This window comes from Rhagoletis zephyria, unplaced genomic scaffold (assembly GCF_001687245.7).
Source record: "Rhagoletis zephyria isolate East Lansing unplaced genomic scaffold, Rhagoletis_zephyria_1.1 Rzeph_scaffold_00654, whole genome shotgun sequence".
In the NCBI taxonomy this organism is placed as follows: domain Eukaryota; kingdom Metazoa; phylum Arthropoda; class Insecta; order Diptera; family Tephritidae; genus Rhagoletis; species Rhagoletis zephyria.
The window spans coordinates 156,268-173,645 of NW_016157738.1; the positions used below are offsets into that span (position 1 = coordinate 156,268).

Here is a 17,378-nt window from a genome sequence, read left to right on the forward strand (position 1 = left end):
TTATGGGCGTGGAAAATATCGATAAAAAAGTCAATTTGGGTCAAAAAAACTCCGTTAAAAGTTCAATATTTATTGCTATATTTACAAAAATAGGATACCACTGGAAAGGTAATGAATCAGGATTTCTCTGCTCAAAGCGAAAATACAAGAATTTGTTTCGGTCGAGATAAAATGCAAATGAATTATTCGAAAAAAATAAAATTCCTAGTAGGCCTGAAAAAAGAAAATTTCATCAAAACCTGCACTTTCCAGCAGCTAAAATTGTGTTGTTTAAAGTCAAGAGGAGTGGCAAATAAACTGAGATACAAACTTTATCGAATAGTGGCGGATAACGAGTTTGCGGGTCTATTTAAATTAATAAATTGCTAAAAATAAATTTAAGTTAACATCGTTTTACTTTAACATGAAATACTCAGTCCTAGTTTACTAAAATCCCAAAAATGTATATTCATTAAAAAGAACATACTTAAGAAAATAAGACCGTAATGGTATTTTAGCAATTGTTGGATAAATCACATAACAGCGACAAATTAAACATTGAGATTCAGTTTCAAATATACAAGTCTAAATATTATTGCGCTTGGTAATTTTCCAAATCAAACCCCGTCCCGCCCTACACTTTGATTTAAATTTTTTAGTTGTTATTGTTTCGTCTTTATCAGGCATTTCTAAAAACATTTTTGACGTTGTTTTGAAATTTGGCGACATAAAATAGTGTAATTAATATTTTCTAGAATATGGAAATAATACACTGTGTGTCATGCCGATCATTGATAGCCTATATACACTTTCTATCATTTTGAGAAATGTCTTCTTCTTTCCACCATACGTGTACCCCATGGAACAGTATCGGCCTGACTATCGCCGTGAAGATCCAGTGAGAAAGAATTCAAGTTTACCCGGTCTGAAATAAATCTCGGTTTTGGGCAGGCGCAGGAACGCTACCGAGGGGCTAGATACAATTATGGACAGATTCCGTCTAATGAGCTGTCGACTTACCAATCAGAATTCTCATACATTCCCTAATATAAAATTCAAAAATGGGCTTTATCCCGATCTAAAAAAAAAGACCTTCGAGTGATTTTAATCCACTTCCGGTCGAAACCAGAAGTCGGTAATACGACCAAACAATAAAGCATCCCCAACTTGGTAGTTCATGTTCTTGCGGTTTGCAATAAGAAAAACATATTCCTCTATTTTAGAAGGGGTGGACGGGTGGTCTAGCCCAGCCTGTATACATATTTTAAACTCTAATAATGTTTTGAAAAACGACGAATGGTGATAGCCTTAATATTCTTTAAAATTTTGTGCAACAGGGACAAACAACAAACAATCAGTTAGTATTATTACTCAAACCAATATCCGGCACTTAATACCATTCACTTGCAATCTGTCACAGTTGCTGACTCAATCTCCTGTTTTGCGTAGAAAAGCTTCCGTTTGGAATTACGAGGGACAATATGTAAGACTACAACGCTGATAAGTTGGGTGGCCAGGCAAGGATGTAGGCAGCTTGAGATGAGATCGAGTAGCCAGCAAATGTATGTAAATGTAACAGTTTATGACCAGCAGTCAAAATTGTGTGCCACCAACAGTCGCCAAGTTCAATTTGCATTTTCATTATTTCAATCCAACTTTAGTTATTACATAACCATAAGGCGCACTCGAACGCTGGCATTAGGAATTGACATTCAGCTTAATTTTGAGCGTACCTTACAAATGGACGGCGTTAGAGAGATGGAGGCTGTAGTTACATTTAATATCATAAATTTCCTGTTGTCCTTCTGCTGGTTATGACAATTCAAATGACGATTGAGACGTTATTTATTAATGGTTGATCATTTGTAAGGGACGTATTTTTGAATGCTGTTTTTATTTTAAATTTGTTTTTATTACGGAATATTTAACTACAACACGTTCGCGGATATATAGTAAAATATTTGTATTAATTTCTTTTAAATATGTACATTAGAGTGGTTCATAAAAACACTCATTTCGGAAATTCATAAACTCTGCATCAGAATATTGTTATTTCTGATAAAAAAGAGACACGTATTATTTTAATTTGAAAAAAAAAGTTTGTTTAGAGGTCGCGCTGGTCGATTTTTTATAAAAACGCTGATGTTTTCAATTTGTTTATTTTCTTGAAATGTTAAAATGCTATTAAACTATTAAATACTGTGGTATTATTGGTGAACATTCTCTTAATTACATACCAATTTTTTGAACCACTCCAATGTACGTACTAAAAAAATTTTTTAAAAACAGAATTTAATACACACCGCGCGACAAACAATAGCACATCAATGTTTGTACCAGTTTTGATTACTTATCTTTTGCTTTTTTAAGGTTCATTATTTTTATATGAAATTACGGCTCTTTTCTAATAAATACCATATAAATTTAAAATTTAGACTTTGTAAAAAATTATAACAATTCCGCAAATTTTTCGTCCCAATTCCAATCATTTTAATTTTAATTTCTTGAATAATTTTTGGTAAGCAGTTTTATAGCTTATTAAATTCTGGTATGATAAAGTGCAAGTTTGAAGTTGCATTTTCTTCCATACAAAGTAATTTGTTAAAGTAAAGTAAAAATAGTAGCAGATAATAGATAGTATGATTTAAGATCCTCAGACACATTAGAGTTGCAAATTACTTCCAACCAAATTCGGAGGTACGGAGGAACCCCACCTCACCTTAACCTACTGAATTTAGCTCAGCTCAGCGAAGCTGACTATCCCGAAATAGTCTCGAACATTCTGATATAGTCACAAAAATACCAAACATCCCTAAGTAGTCCCGAGAATCTGAAATAGTGCTGAAGATAGAGAAATATTCTCAAAGATTTGAATTAATATCGTAAGGCCGAAAAATCTAAAAGTAGTCACGAAAATTCCAATACAGGCTCGGGAATTCGGAAAATCTTGAAGTTGTGTTATAAATCACGAAATGATCCCGGGAATCTCGAATATCCCTAAAATCCGGAAATAGTCCCGAAAATCCCCACGTATTTAGTTCTGAAAATCCCTGTATAGTCCCGAGGATACCGAAAATCGCGAAATAGTCCGGAAAATCTTGAATCACGAAAATCCCGAAAAGTCTGAAATAGTACCGAAAATACAGAAGACCTAAAGTTGACAAAAATTCTTGGTTTTTGCACTGAATAAATCGCAAGTATTTTTTAGTTAGCTAAGTCGAAAAAGCCAAGTTTTTTTGTGTCCAGTATTTAGTGAAGCCAAAGTCTCGAAGTACATACTGTGCGGTCTTTCGTTAGGTGAAACTAGGCAAATACTTTAAATCTGCTTAGTATTTCGTGTTGTTTCACTGAGCCAAAGTACAACGGATTTTTCAACAAAGTTTTTGTTTGATTTTTTCATGTTAAATAAACCGATTGTAAGAAATGTGATTCAAGTTGAACATTTGAATACACATTTGTAAGTCTGGCTGAAACTAAACGTGTACAGATGTTTGCTGTTGTTTGTTGGCTTTCAGCAAGTTCGGGTTCGAATACCGCCGGAGGCGACGTGGAATTTTTTTTTTTGTTTTTGTTATTTACGAAAAAGCAGCTGTGAAGGCAGAACACGATCAAACGACGAACAAAATTTGCTTCAGTTCAACATTTGGTGGTAAATTTGCATAACGGCTGTAGCTGAGTGTGCAGAGGCACTTGCGGTTAGTTGCTAACTTTCAGAAGGGGCGGATTAAAATGCCGTCAAAGCCAATGGGTTAAAATCATAATAAAAATTTATGTTTTGTATCTCCGAATTATGAAAAGGCATTTGTGAAGTGCAGAACATAAGCTTATTCAAACGAAAAATCGGCGACCAAAAATTTGTTAAATGTAAACAAAAGTGTGGTTAATATTGCAAAATTATTGTTGAAAATGCCAACCATGGCATTATTAATATAAACCAAAAATCACATTGATTTATTTTCAAGTTTGAATTGGTTGATATTAACCAGATTTTGGTTGATTTTTTTTCTCAGTGTTTGTATAACACAAATACTCTAATACTTTTGTACTTAGTATTTAGTAAATATATTTTTACCCATCACCTGCATTACAAGAAACTGTTATTACCAGTACAAACTCTGACAGATCTCAATTACTGTATACTATGCCAAAATCTATGTAATTATACCATATGCATGCAAGTTGAGGCCAAATGTCTCCCCACAATGTCCCAAAGTTCAACAAACAGCAACTGCCTGCTCGAACTTGTCTGCATACAACACCGTTTTCCCTTATACACACGCACATATGTACATATAGTAGAACAACAACTCAATATCCCTTTGTATAAATCTCATTTCGTGAATTGTATTTATTCAATTCCCTTAAAATCTTTTGTATTCACATTTCAAGTAAAGTTTTATTTCATTTTACTTTTCATTGTAAACCCAAATTGAATTGCACAACTCTTTTATTTTACACTCAAAAGTATTTCAATTAATTTCACATTCCAGCACACCACCAACCGCCATCAAATACCTACCCAATAACCCAATCACTCACTCATTCAATCATGCAGCCACTCACACAGCCAAACAGCCAAACAGCCAGCTAGGGGCAACCAGCCATCTTTCCCTCCTACCACACTTTCACAAACTCAAATCAATCGCTCATTCTTGTATGGGTCTAGCTCCGTTGATACTCGCATTGAACAAACAACTTTTGGGGTGTTTCATCAGTTTTTTCTTCTTATTTTCCCTTTTTGCTATTCGAGCTTTCACAACTTTTACACACTTCACTTTGGTAGTACTGCTTCCCAGGCACTTCAACTACTCCCGCTGTCATTCCTTTTTCCCCTTCACCCCTCCATTTGCTTTGCTGATCACTTCAGCACCGTACGCTGTCGGTGCGTTGTCTCTGTCTGCCTGTCTGTCTGTCTGTCTGTGAGGAAAACACTTCAGGTTAAACACTCCACAGAGTAACTGTGTATAGCAGACGTTCTCCCAAATAGCGGCATGTTATATTTCATATGCAAATTATTTTTGAAGTTCTCCGAATTCACGTACACACATACACACGTAACACATGTGTGTGTGCACTTACTGGCACGCATGCATACACTTGCAAGTTCACCGTACAAGTACTAGTTGGCGGGGTATCTTAAATCGAGACGGGATGGCGAGGCGTGGGCGGTGAAAAGGGGGTGAAAGACAGCCGTGTGAAAAATGAGTGATGACTCTTAAGAGTGATGAATGAAAGAAACTGTGAAAGCTGAGCGGAGAAGAGAAGGGTAGACGAAGGCAAAAGGGTTAATGGAAATTGATTTCGCTGATATAAAAATATTGCTGTGGTGTGGGTTACAAAGCAAAGTAATACGCGTCGAGTCGTTGTTTGCGTTGGGATGGCAAAAATGATGGATTACAATTGACAGTTTGCCCCAAGTTATGCTAAAGTGTTAGCTTAAGTATTTTGTATGAAAACAAATCGCTTCATTGATAAGGTACAAATGTGCGTGTAACACATGCACACACATACACACATACACACAAGAGCTTGGCGGAGCGAAGTCCATGTACATACATACAGTTTTTAAAGATTTTGTAATGCGAATATTAAATTATTTCAATTAACTAAGGGTGCCAGCTCCTATCGAAATTCCATCGTTATTCTAGTTTTTTAAGACCGCTGAACTTAGCACGTCGTTTAACTTATCGGAATATCTGCGACTTTGGAACTAAAACGTGGCTAACATTTTTATTTCTTTGAAGGTAGTTGGAGGACTTTGGCAGGACTTGGAATTGACCCGGTACATACCAGTTTGTCGATAAATTTCAACAAGATTTCAGGCAAGGTGACTGCCTTTCATGTGATTTCTTTAACCTGCCATAGCCTTTAATTTAATTGTTTGCCCCAAAATAAGGAGAAAAAGTTCCGCAAATTAAATTTTTAATTCTCTGTTTTATTTCATTCAAGGGGATGACTTTTGCAAGATTAACGAGGCAATTGGCCTATATTTGGGTAGGCAATAGATAGAATTGGCGATAAAGTTACTTGCGTTATTTCAAGTATTGTAAACCCTAACTCGCAGTGAGCGGTGACTAAATGGCCCTTCCAAATCCATTTGACATAATTTCGGAAAAGTTCATTGGACTATTTTTTAACGGCTGCTTAGAGTCATTTCAGAGACGCAGTAATTCTTATAACTTACAGCTTTTACAATTTATGTGCCCTGTAAATAAAAATTTTCTTCCACAAGGGCATATAAATTGTAAAGGAAAACGCCACTAAGTGCGGTAATACCCTTATTCTAGCGTCAAGTTACGGTGGAGTGCGACTTCAAAGTAAGTATGTTTTTTTTTTGAGCGAGCTTTCGTTGTGCACTTCACAGATACTTTTTCATATTTAAAAAACAAAAAAACAATCCCTGCACGCTCAGCTACAGCCAGACATGTAAATGTGCTTTGAAATAATCAGTTTGAATTGTGTACAAGCGGCAAGTCGACTGTACGACTCTGCATTTAATTTCAACTAGATTAAAATGCATTTGGATTAAACAACTTCAAAGTCAGAGTGTTTCTTTTGAATACGCTTGCGTTCTGCGCCTGGGTCGTTCTTAAAAAACATGACCAATTGGTGTCCCCAGACTTTACTATTTTATATTTTGTTTCTTCAAAAAGAAAATAGAAAAATATCTGCATTTTTATAAATTATTATCGATTCTACGTAACTATATTATAAAAAAAAAATAATTAATTATCTGAAAATAACTTAAAAAATATTTTCAATGTCAAAGGTTTAGCAAAAACCTGTGTCCCGAGCCAATTTATAAAAATTTAATAGTTATTTTCAGTTGAAATAAAATTGAAAAAAAATAATATTTACAATTTTTGTTATTCAGTTTGTGTATATTAATACCATATATAGAAAAGAATGATGAAAAATAATTTTTTTGTATAATTTTTATGAAGAAAATTTGTGTCCCCAGGTTTTGGTCCCCTCTGTTACGTCCACTCATTTTATTGAAAAATGTTTGTTAAACGTTATGACGCGTATATTTCTCTTATGCTTCTCCATCATAACTTAGCTAAAATCAACAAAATGTGTTTTGAACTGTTCAGTCTTGTTTAGTGCGTTGTTGAGTAAGGAACCCAATTGTATGCCGGGTACGTACCCTTATTCAGTGTCAACTCTGTTACTGTTGAAAAACGGTGAGTAAAGTGATTTTTTATTTATTTTATAATTTTTTTATAAATATTTTATGTACATTAATTAAGTGGACAAATAAATTCTCCAAAATTCGAATAAAAAGCTAAAATATGGTATTTTTGAGTTAATTTGTCCCCTCTGTTACCGGTCCACTCTGTGACTTATTAACTCCAAAAACTCCAAAAATTAAAAAAAATACTGCTGGTTATGGATTCCTATTGTTGATACCATCCGTAACCACATGAGGCCAATTATAAACATATTTGGCCAACTTAATTTTTAAAAATTACAAAATTCAGAATGGTCATGTTTTTTAAGAACGACCCACCTCACAGATGCTTTTTCATACGACCAAGACACAAATTGTTTCTTTGAGTAAAAAAAGTGTCAAAATTCGAAACATTTACTCATTGCATTTGTTTTAAAGTAGCCATTTAAAAAAAATCACCCTAAATGTTAAGCCAGACCTGCTAACTTATGTATGTACATATGTACGTAAGCATATTCATACATATATATGTACGCATTTTTATAAACACATTTATTTACGGATATCTACGAGCCACAGTTTGCTTTTCCGTTTGTCATGTTTTGAATGTCTCTTTAACTGCATTTCTATGTGCACTTATGTAAGCGTTTGTTATTGATGGAATCGCTAGACGATGCCCGCGTGTTGCAGCGAAAAGCTGCCCCTACTGCAATGACAACGCTAGCAACATGTACCACCCACAGCTGGAGTCAGTTGCCAGCACGCTGGCTGGTAAGTAGATAAGTCTCTACTAGTAACGTTGTTTGTGTTTGAGTTTCTGTTGTTGTTTGTGTTTGTGTTATTGCGACTGAAATTGACAATCGTAAAAATTGTCAATGTGTGCTATTTACAGTTTGTTTATTTTGTGCATTTCCCTCATTTCACTTCACTATGTTGCTGATTGCCGATGGTATGTTTTTTTATATTTGGGAATTAATTTTTTATTGAAAAACAAAATTGTTTGCGCAAATAAAAAAGTCAGTAAATGTTGTCAATAAGGACACTTTTGATGTTTGTATTTTGAGTATTACAAACATGAATGTGCATATAGTGGTGGTTACAATTTAAGTGGCTTAATATTTAGAAAAGTATAATTTAAGAGGTTTGTTTATTTATATGGTTATAGTAATGGTAATGGTATTGGTCCTGGTATTGATATCGGTATTAGTATTGATATTGGTATTGGTATTAGTGTTGGTATTGGTGTTGGTGAGGTATTGGTATTTGTATTGGTATTGTATTGGTACTGGTATTGGTATTGGTATTGGTGTAGGTATTGGTATTGTTATTGGCATTGGCATTGGTAGTGGTATTGGTAATGGTGGTAATGGTATTGCTATTGGTTTTGGTGTTGGTATTGGTAATGGTATTGGTATTGCTATTGGTATTGGTATTGGTATTGGTGTTGGTATTAGTATTGGTATTGGTATTGCTATTGCTATTGCTATTGCTATTGGTATTGGTATTGATATTGGTATTTCTATTGGTGTTGGTGATTGTAACGCTTTTGGGAATGATAAAGGCAATGGTAAAAGTGATAGTAATGGTAATTGTAATAGCAATAGCAATAGTAATGGGATTGATAGTTGTAATGGTAGTGGCAACGGTAATGGTAGTCGTAATGGTAATGGTAATGGTTATAGTAATATTTGTGGTAATGGTAATCTTTATATTAATGGCAATGGTAATGGTATATTATCGAATAGTAAACAAAGCTAGTAACATTTAAACTTCAAATGATAACTAAATTTGGTATTTATTCTATTCAAACTATTTATAAACCTACACATTATTTTTTCTTTTAATATCTAACTTAAACTTTTAAATTTTACTTTTAAATTTAAAGTAAGTAAGAATTCTTTAACTTTTAATATCCTTATGTACACACCTACATTCCTATACAACTTATCAACATATGTACATTAGGGTGGGTCACTAGCCATACAAAATTTTACTTTTTTACCATCGGAAATATAAAACCTCTTATATTCTAAGACTTCGGCCAAAATATTTCGGAAAAATTTCAAGATTTAAGTGAGCTGAACCAATTTAAAAATATCTAAAAAATAGAGTTTTCTATAAATACAAATAGTTTTTAAAAAAATGATAAAGGACTTTAAATTTTATCCACAGAATCAATATCATGTGATTTTTGGAGATATTTTCAAAAAGCTCCAGCCTACTTAAATCTTAATAGTTTCCGGAAATATTTTGGCGGAACTCTTAAAATATGAAAAATAATTATATGTACATGCATGCAGTGGCAAAACTGCAACTTATTTTAGGAACTCACCCTAATGTTTGTACATTAGAGCGGATATATATATCTTTTTGACTATGCGCGTATAGCATAGAAGGGTTCTACGTTGAAATCCTAAGCAAATTTGCCGAAGAAACCATGGATCTAAATCCACTTGGAGTTTACCAAATAAAGGAAATAGGTTTCAAAAAAATATGAAAATGTTCAATGTTGCGCCCTCTGGTGGAATTTTTAAGGAGAAGATAAATGCAAGAATGGGTACCTCATAACAAAACCCCCTTATAGCATAAAAAATTTAAGCACTTCTAAGAAATTATTTTCGCAATTTGGCAAACTTCAAATTGATTTTGGACCCATGGTTTCTTCGGTAAATATGCTATACGCTCATAGTCGAACAAAAAATGACCCGCTCTAATATACATACATACACACATACACATGTATTCCCATGGAACAACCGAACCATAAACTCTCATAATCTCTTGCTGTAGAGCATAATCGTGTATTGTTTGTACTACCGTAATCTGCTCGCTAAAGTGCTTTTATGCTCTCTACCATTATGTTTTCATTACTTATCCTACCATCTTCACTTTAAAGTCCTGTCCACTTCACTTTCACTGGTGCCGCTGCTGCTGCTGTTGTCACAACGCATTTTACTCGGACTACAACGCTTGACTCGTTTTTGTCACGAGAATATAAACATTCATACACTCCAGCGAGTTTTTTTTCTCCCCCGCATCTTCTACCTACCTATGAACGCGAACGTTGTTTGAAATAGAATAGACAAACGACAATGTATGTTTGTATGTAAGCAATATAGAAAGCATAGCGGCTATGAAACTTAGAGACCACTTAAGGCACCAAGGACAACGCTAACAAGCACTCCAGCGGGACAGTCGCGAGCTCTACAAAGTGAATGTAGGAACATAGAATGAATTTCTTATGTTTTAAAATTTGTGTGTCACTTTGGTTTAATTTTTTTTTGCCAGAAGAGCGGGAAATAGTCAAAAAAAAAAAGAAAAAAAAAAAGAGTGAAGGGCGAGTGGGATTATGTAATTCCCCATCGTGAAACCGCTGAATGAATAAATTTTAAGCAGGAGCGATAAAATCGGAAAATTTCGGTTTTCTTTGCACAAAATATTATTTAGATAAATCTGTAAAACTACAAGGTTTTAGCAATGGCGGACATGAGGTAACAATGGTAAATAAAGTTGTATGTGAGATGATGAGTAAGGAGATGATGAAATTGAGCTTTTACCTCCCGCGGTTAATGCCAGTTTTATTTAATTTTTAACGATAATAGTTATTGATTGATTGCTTAGCGATTAGCTAACACTTCTCCATTACATACTACATACACACGGACTAATTTTAATATTTTAAGAAGCTGTAGGGTCAAGAGGTCACATGCGAAATTAATAGGGGCTTTCTTTGTTGTTCGAGAGCTTTTTAATTGATTTCCTGGTTATAAGCCAAAAAGGCTCTAATAATATCGACCGATGATGTGGCTTGCCTCATTACAGGCCCCTCTCTCAAAAAGGACACTAAGGTTCACGCAGAGTGTTTTCTAGGGGCGTTGCTATGCAAAAAAGTTTAAATTTTTTGTTGTTTTGTATGTATTTTGTAGCATAGCACTGCTTCTAGTAAATACTTTGCTGTCAACCTACATAATTATACCATGCGACAAAAACCAAAAAATTTCTAAACGTTCAAAATAATCAATATACATACATACTCGAAAAACAAGGGGCCAAATATAGTGAAACTACGTTTTAATTTTTTTCTGAGACGTCAGGATTTTTTAAAAACTTAGCAATTTGAACAATTTGATTGTTAAAAAAGTATGTATGAAAAAAATGAATGCAATGTAGAATAACAATTTGAGTACCAAATGAAAATTCAGCAGAATTAAAAAAAAAATAATAACAATTTCCAATAAGTAAATTCCATTTGAGATAATTTTAGTATACTAAACAAATATAGAGGATGTGGTCGCGTATATATGAGTCCTTAACTTATAATTTTGAAAAATAAATCTTGGAAATTTTCAAGGATATTCAAAGATAAAATTTAGAAAGGACATTTTCAATACCTATTCATCCATGCGTACCAAAAAATTTAATGTTATTTAAAATCTACAGAGTTTTTTCAATACGGACTACACCGTGCAACAGTAAATTTTACACACAAAACAGGAACATAACTTAGTGTGTTTTTGAAGGGCTACTTGATGTCGCTCTACACTTAAAATCTATGTACATACATATGTAAACATGGAAATGTCCTCATTCTTATCAAGCTGGCTCAGCAGTCCCCCCCCCCCCCCCCCCCCNCCCCCCCCCAATATAATTACGTGCTCGAATGAGTGCAACGCATGATGTAGTCACGTACCTATCTCGAATTTCATTTGTCTTTTTCTGCCACAAATCCTCGACTCCCAAAGCAGTCAATGTCCAAAACTGACGTATTGTTTTGACAAGTGCAACAATAAATAATACTCGTATCATCTTTATACATAATATGAGTATGTGTGTAACCATGTTGTATATAAATGATTGATGTTAATACGTGACTATAAGGATCACATTACCCAGATTTTTTTAGTAGATAAGTATGTAAGTACTGTATAAAACATACTACTACATGCTCGTATTTGTGATTAAATATAGTAAAGAAATCTGAAAGCTGAAACAATTACAAGCAATAATGGTGTCAAATGCAGCAGGACTATTATTGCGCGTTGAATACCACGAGCCGAATAATCGAATAAGTGAAGTCGTCTCAGAGTACTATGCAAGAAGAACCTAAGACATTCGGTAATATTTAATATTGCAATACACATCAGTCACCGTAACAGTTACAACATTTATTAAAAAATCGCTCTTTAAAAATTATTTTTTGACTTTTATTTGATTACTCCTTAAATAACCGTTATTTCTGACTTTTATTTCAAAAAAAATAAAAATTATTTTTTATTTTTGTCTAAATAATCTGCAAATAATTTATTTTTGATTTTCAAACTATATGTCTTCAACAGTTATCGAAGACTTTTGTTTTTAATGTAATAAACAAAAATCAATCACTGACCTTTATTATTTAAATCATACTTATAAAAGTCATTTGTATAAGTCGTAGTAAACTTTTGTTTCCTAACACCTTCTTAACTACGAAAAAATGTTAATAACTTTTATACGAATGATTTATTTAAAAAATAAAAGTCGGCGACTTATATAGTATATAGATGACTTTTAAAAGCAGAAGTCGCTGACGTTATATATAAATATTGGATAATAATAGTTATCAATAACTGTTATCAAACAACGTAGAAATTAAACCTTGGGTTATAACTTTTATCGGCGAGATAAAAAATATTTTTCATCTAATAACTGTTATGAAACAACGTTTTCGTTAAATTTCAAAATTCGGGCAAGGTTTTCAATTTATAAATTTGGTCCCTGAAAAAAAAAATCATTCTGCAGAACTTTGTTATATGATAAAAGAAAAGTTCTGATCAAAATTCATCTAAATCAAAAATGTTCGACTCCATCATTAGTCGGTTTGACATGGCCCATACATATTTTTATAATGGGCACAACTTCGGCCTACTTAGAAAATGCCACCCGAAAACTTCCAGATGCATCTTGTAGTTCAATTAAACTAAGATGAAACTATATAGCGTAAGGTTTTAAGAGTTAAAATTCCAGCGGAGAAAATAGTCAATCTTTTACTTGTATTACAGAACTAGTTTAAACTTTTATTTTCTTTTTTCTTGTGAAATAAAAATCTCTAAAACAAATGTCTTTTTTGCCTTTTTCCGATTCTTCTGCCTGTTTCGCTAATTGTTTGCCTTTTTATTGGTTTTAGGCACTAAAAATCCGTTCGCTGTTTATAAGTTATAATCTCGAAGCTTAAGCAGTATACGAAACTTATTGTAATAACTAGATTAATTATTATTATAAGCTGTTAATTATATCTGGTAGCCTTTAAAGTAAATTAAATGAATTAAAAATTTTTCCTTAGATATATACGCATACATATACACGTGCTAGATACAAGTACACCATTTACTAGAATTAGTTAACTAAAAAACTTAAAAGACAAATACAATTCTGTTTTTATGCAATAAATGTTCAAAAGCTCGCATACTTAACTATTGCTAACCATTCACAATATATTTTTTTGCTTTGCTTTACTTCGCTCTCTTTTGCGTGAATTGTGTTCCAAAATAAGTGCTTATAGTACATTCAGTAGTTTACTTGTATGTATATATTTATGTACATATGTATTTTGCCTGCTCGCTATCTATCGTTTTATGGAGAAATGCATTCATGCATACCAGCGAATGCATGTCAAATTATACTTTATACATTTATCACAGCTGCCAATAATTCTTTTCTTGTATTCCATGCTCGATATTTTCTTTTAGCTACTTACACGTAAGTAAAATATTCCAGTGTCAAAAGTAAATTGAATGGAAAAGAAAATTGTGCATTACACAGCATAAATGACATGAAAAATAAGGACATAAAGAGTAAGAAATTTAGTGTAAAAAAAAGAGAGCATACCCAAACAGGCAACTATAAAGGATTATTATTGCAAAATTTGTCGCTGTATGCCCTGATGCATTGGGCGCATGTAAGGTATTTATTTTATCAAGAAATATAGCAGAAATATTTCGAGAAATAGCAAAGAATGAATAACGAAATTGACATGGTGATGGAAAAGTAGAACACATAGAAAAGGAATTTTTCTCTGCACTGCTAGGTATGTACGTATGTAAGATTTCTCAAATTGAAATTTACTTCAAATATTTTACATGCTCTAAAATTGGCGAAATAGTATTTGAATAAGAAATGTATTTGAATTTGATCTCAATAACAAAGACTTTTACTTTTATATAGTAAATGCCAAGATATACAGTTACTTAGTTGCGGTAGAGCAGCTGACTTGAGGTTTTTTTAATTAATGTGGCCTTAAACTATCAAATATTGTTAATGTTTAATTGTCAAAATGTATTTAGATTTTAAACTTCAAAGAAAGCGATTGAAAACATAATCAGGAGCACAAACGCTGTTTAGTGGACCTAGCAAAGGGTGGATTGGGGCTTTTGGATGCAAACAAATTTACATAGAAAGAGTGTTGCAACAATTAATTTTTTTTTAATTATTTTATTTAAATTTTTGTTTATATTTCACATGTGGTGGCGAAAATGTAAATAGGAAAGAGAAATTTTAGCAATTTTTGATTTATTTTTCATTTTTTAAGAAATGTTTTTTTTTTTTTAATTTTTATGGAGATATAGCTTACTGTCTAAAAAAAAACTATAAATCTATATTTTGTGCTTTGTAGAATATTTATAAAAAATCTAAGAATTTTAACAAATTCTCATCAAAATTTTGAAACGTTTTGATCAGATTTTTTAAATTTTTTGGTATATGAGATATAATTTTTTACCAAAGGTCCTACTTCGAACTTCGAAGGCCCATATCTTGATTTCGGAGGCTAATTTCGAAAACCGGGGAAATTACTTTTTTACCTATGACTCAATCTCTTTAAAAAAAAAAATTGTTTGGTCCAATACCCAGAAAAAATGTTGATTTTGCCGTACAGTGTTATATGACACATAAAAGCAAGTCCATCAATGCTTCAATTTCAAATTAAATCTGCTATAATCAACAATTTCGTATTAAATGCAGAAAAAATAGTATTTTACCTAAATAAGTTACTTCAAAAGCATAACAATCCCCCCAAGTGAAATATCGCTTAGTCATCTTAATAAGACTCGAAAGCATCAGTTAATGTATACAAAATGCGAACATTTTTATGTAACAACAATTTATCACACAGTGAACAAGACATAGCTTCAGGAGTTTACTTAGGGGACCGAGTCTCAGCGTATCCACAGATTGCCCCACTTGAGTTCACAAGCAGAAGCAAACAATAAGTGCATAGATAAGTACATTAAAATCTGTATGTATGTACATATGTATGTATGTATGGGGGGTTTAAACGCAAATAACATTGTACAACAAAGTGAATATTTGACGAATTCGTTGCTCTTAAAGTGATCGCTTCGCTGCTCGCCACCAAATAACCACTAAGCACTGCTGCGTTGAAAATGGAATAAGAAAAAAAAAATTTTTGTTAAAATAAAAATGAGTCTCGTTACTTGCGTTATCGTGTTACAGTCGCGGTTACTTAGCAGCGAAAAAATTCGCAATGGAATGACAGTTGCGGTATGCAAGCAAGGCGAAATGTTGAAAACCCACACACACACATGCACACCCACATGGACGAGGGAAAGCATAGCCATTTTGAGTACTCAGCAAAGAGACGCGCACACTCGCGCGCCCTCACACATTTTCATACTTATTAACGATAAAAAAATGCTAGCCACATTTAAATTTGTTTTTTTTTTTTGTGGGAATAGTGGGCACGCGAAAAAATTTTACACAAATGACAAATGTCGGGCGGGCGGTCGGTCGGCATTTTTGTGCGCGTTAAGCAAACGTTGCTGCGAAAAAAAGGAGTGGGCGCAAGCAAAAAATGGCTGCTTAAAAACCAACAGAAAACGTTGCCAAAATTAAATGAAATGAGCTGCCATTATGGGCTCAGGTGGCGTGTAAATTCCAAGGCGCGCTCCAATGGTTGGATTTTCGAGTGTTTGCTGTTGCCCGCTGTGTGGAATTACTTTTTTTTTTTTAATTTATACATAATTTAAATTTTTTTTGCTTTCAACTTTTTCTACATATTTTATCACTCACTGCCCGTTGGCACACACACACAAAAGACTGTTTGCTTAGCTGTCAGCGTGAGTTTATGCAAATAAAATTATAATACTGTTAAGGCACAGCACAGCACACAGCAACGCTGACGACTCATTTAAAATGGCGAAAAGCAGTTAGGCGAAGAAAATATGAAAACTTACATAAGAATATTTACTATGTACAAGGAGGATGGAGAGCTTCGTTGAAGCGGATTTTTAGAAGGGAATTTTAGAGATTTGTCATTTTCAAATGTTTAAATATGTAAGAAAAACAAAATTATTAAGTGAAAAGTTTTCTGAAGGGAAAATATAATATGTACATACATATCTAGTTTTTATAAAAATTATATTTCGGATGATTCTATAATTTTAGTAGCGTTTTATGTTTATTATCAACTCTTTCGACACATAGTGCTTTACCACAATAGATGCTTTTGGCAGCAATTTTCTTTAAACCTTATTTACAAGAAATGCATCTCGACAGTAATTAGGTTAGATTACGTTAGAATGGTGGCGGAAAAACTTTTACGCCCAAGTAGCAGCTAAGTGCCATTTTGATATCATATACCTCGAATGAATAGAAATGATAGAACCAACCGGCATGATTTATAAAGTTGAGTATGTTGTGAAGACCTCTTATATCAGATAGTTCTCGAAACGATGTGAACTCATAGGCTCTTAGTATCGTTTTGTTTTTGGCTCCTCATTAGAGCTGGATATTTTCAATGATGCTCTACTAATTCTTGCTCGTTCTCGTCTCTCTCGCTTCTACAGAAGTCATTGCGAGCGATGCCCAGCCTTCTCGCGTAGGTGCCAACAGGGCAATGCCCAGTGAGAGTCGCTACAAGCCTTTTAACGTCAGATGTGGGGTTTCTTAATAAGTTGTGCGTTCTCTTATGGTTGTACAGGGGCCACATGAGTTCGAATATATGGCAGCCGTCCGCTGTGCGCTACCTTTGATCCGACTTTTGAAGATTGTGGAGAAGGCTGTCTCTATATAAGGTTACAATTGGGGGTGAGATCAGATCCTTGATTAACTCCGCGTTCCATTTTGGAGCCATCGGTGTACAGATGATGTATCCAGGCAGAAATATAAAGTTCGCCGGTCCAGTCGGCACTCGAAGGAAGAATTCCCGATCGTTCTTTCTTTCCATATACCCAGT

At 33.6% G+C, this 17,378-nt stretch overlaps 1 protein-coding gene across 1 annotated transcript; it reads left to right on the top strand.

Annotated features, from left to right (window-relative positions):
- Positions 1-8,317: 8,317 nt before the first annotated feature.
- On the top strand, positions 8,318-8,908 carry LOC108360921 (aspartate and glycine-rich protein-like). Its single transcript, XM_017613387.1, has 2 exons — positions 8,318-8,561; positions 8,712-8,908. The coding sequence occupies exons 1-2, from the start codon at positions 8,318-8,320 to the stop codon at positions 8,906-8,908; spliced, it is 441 nt and encodes a 146-aa protein (XP_017468876.1).
- Positions 8,909-17,378: the final 8,470 nt, after the last annotated feature.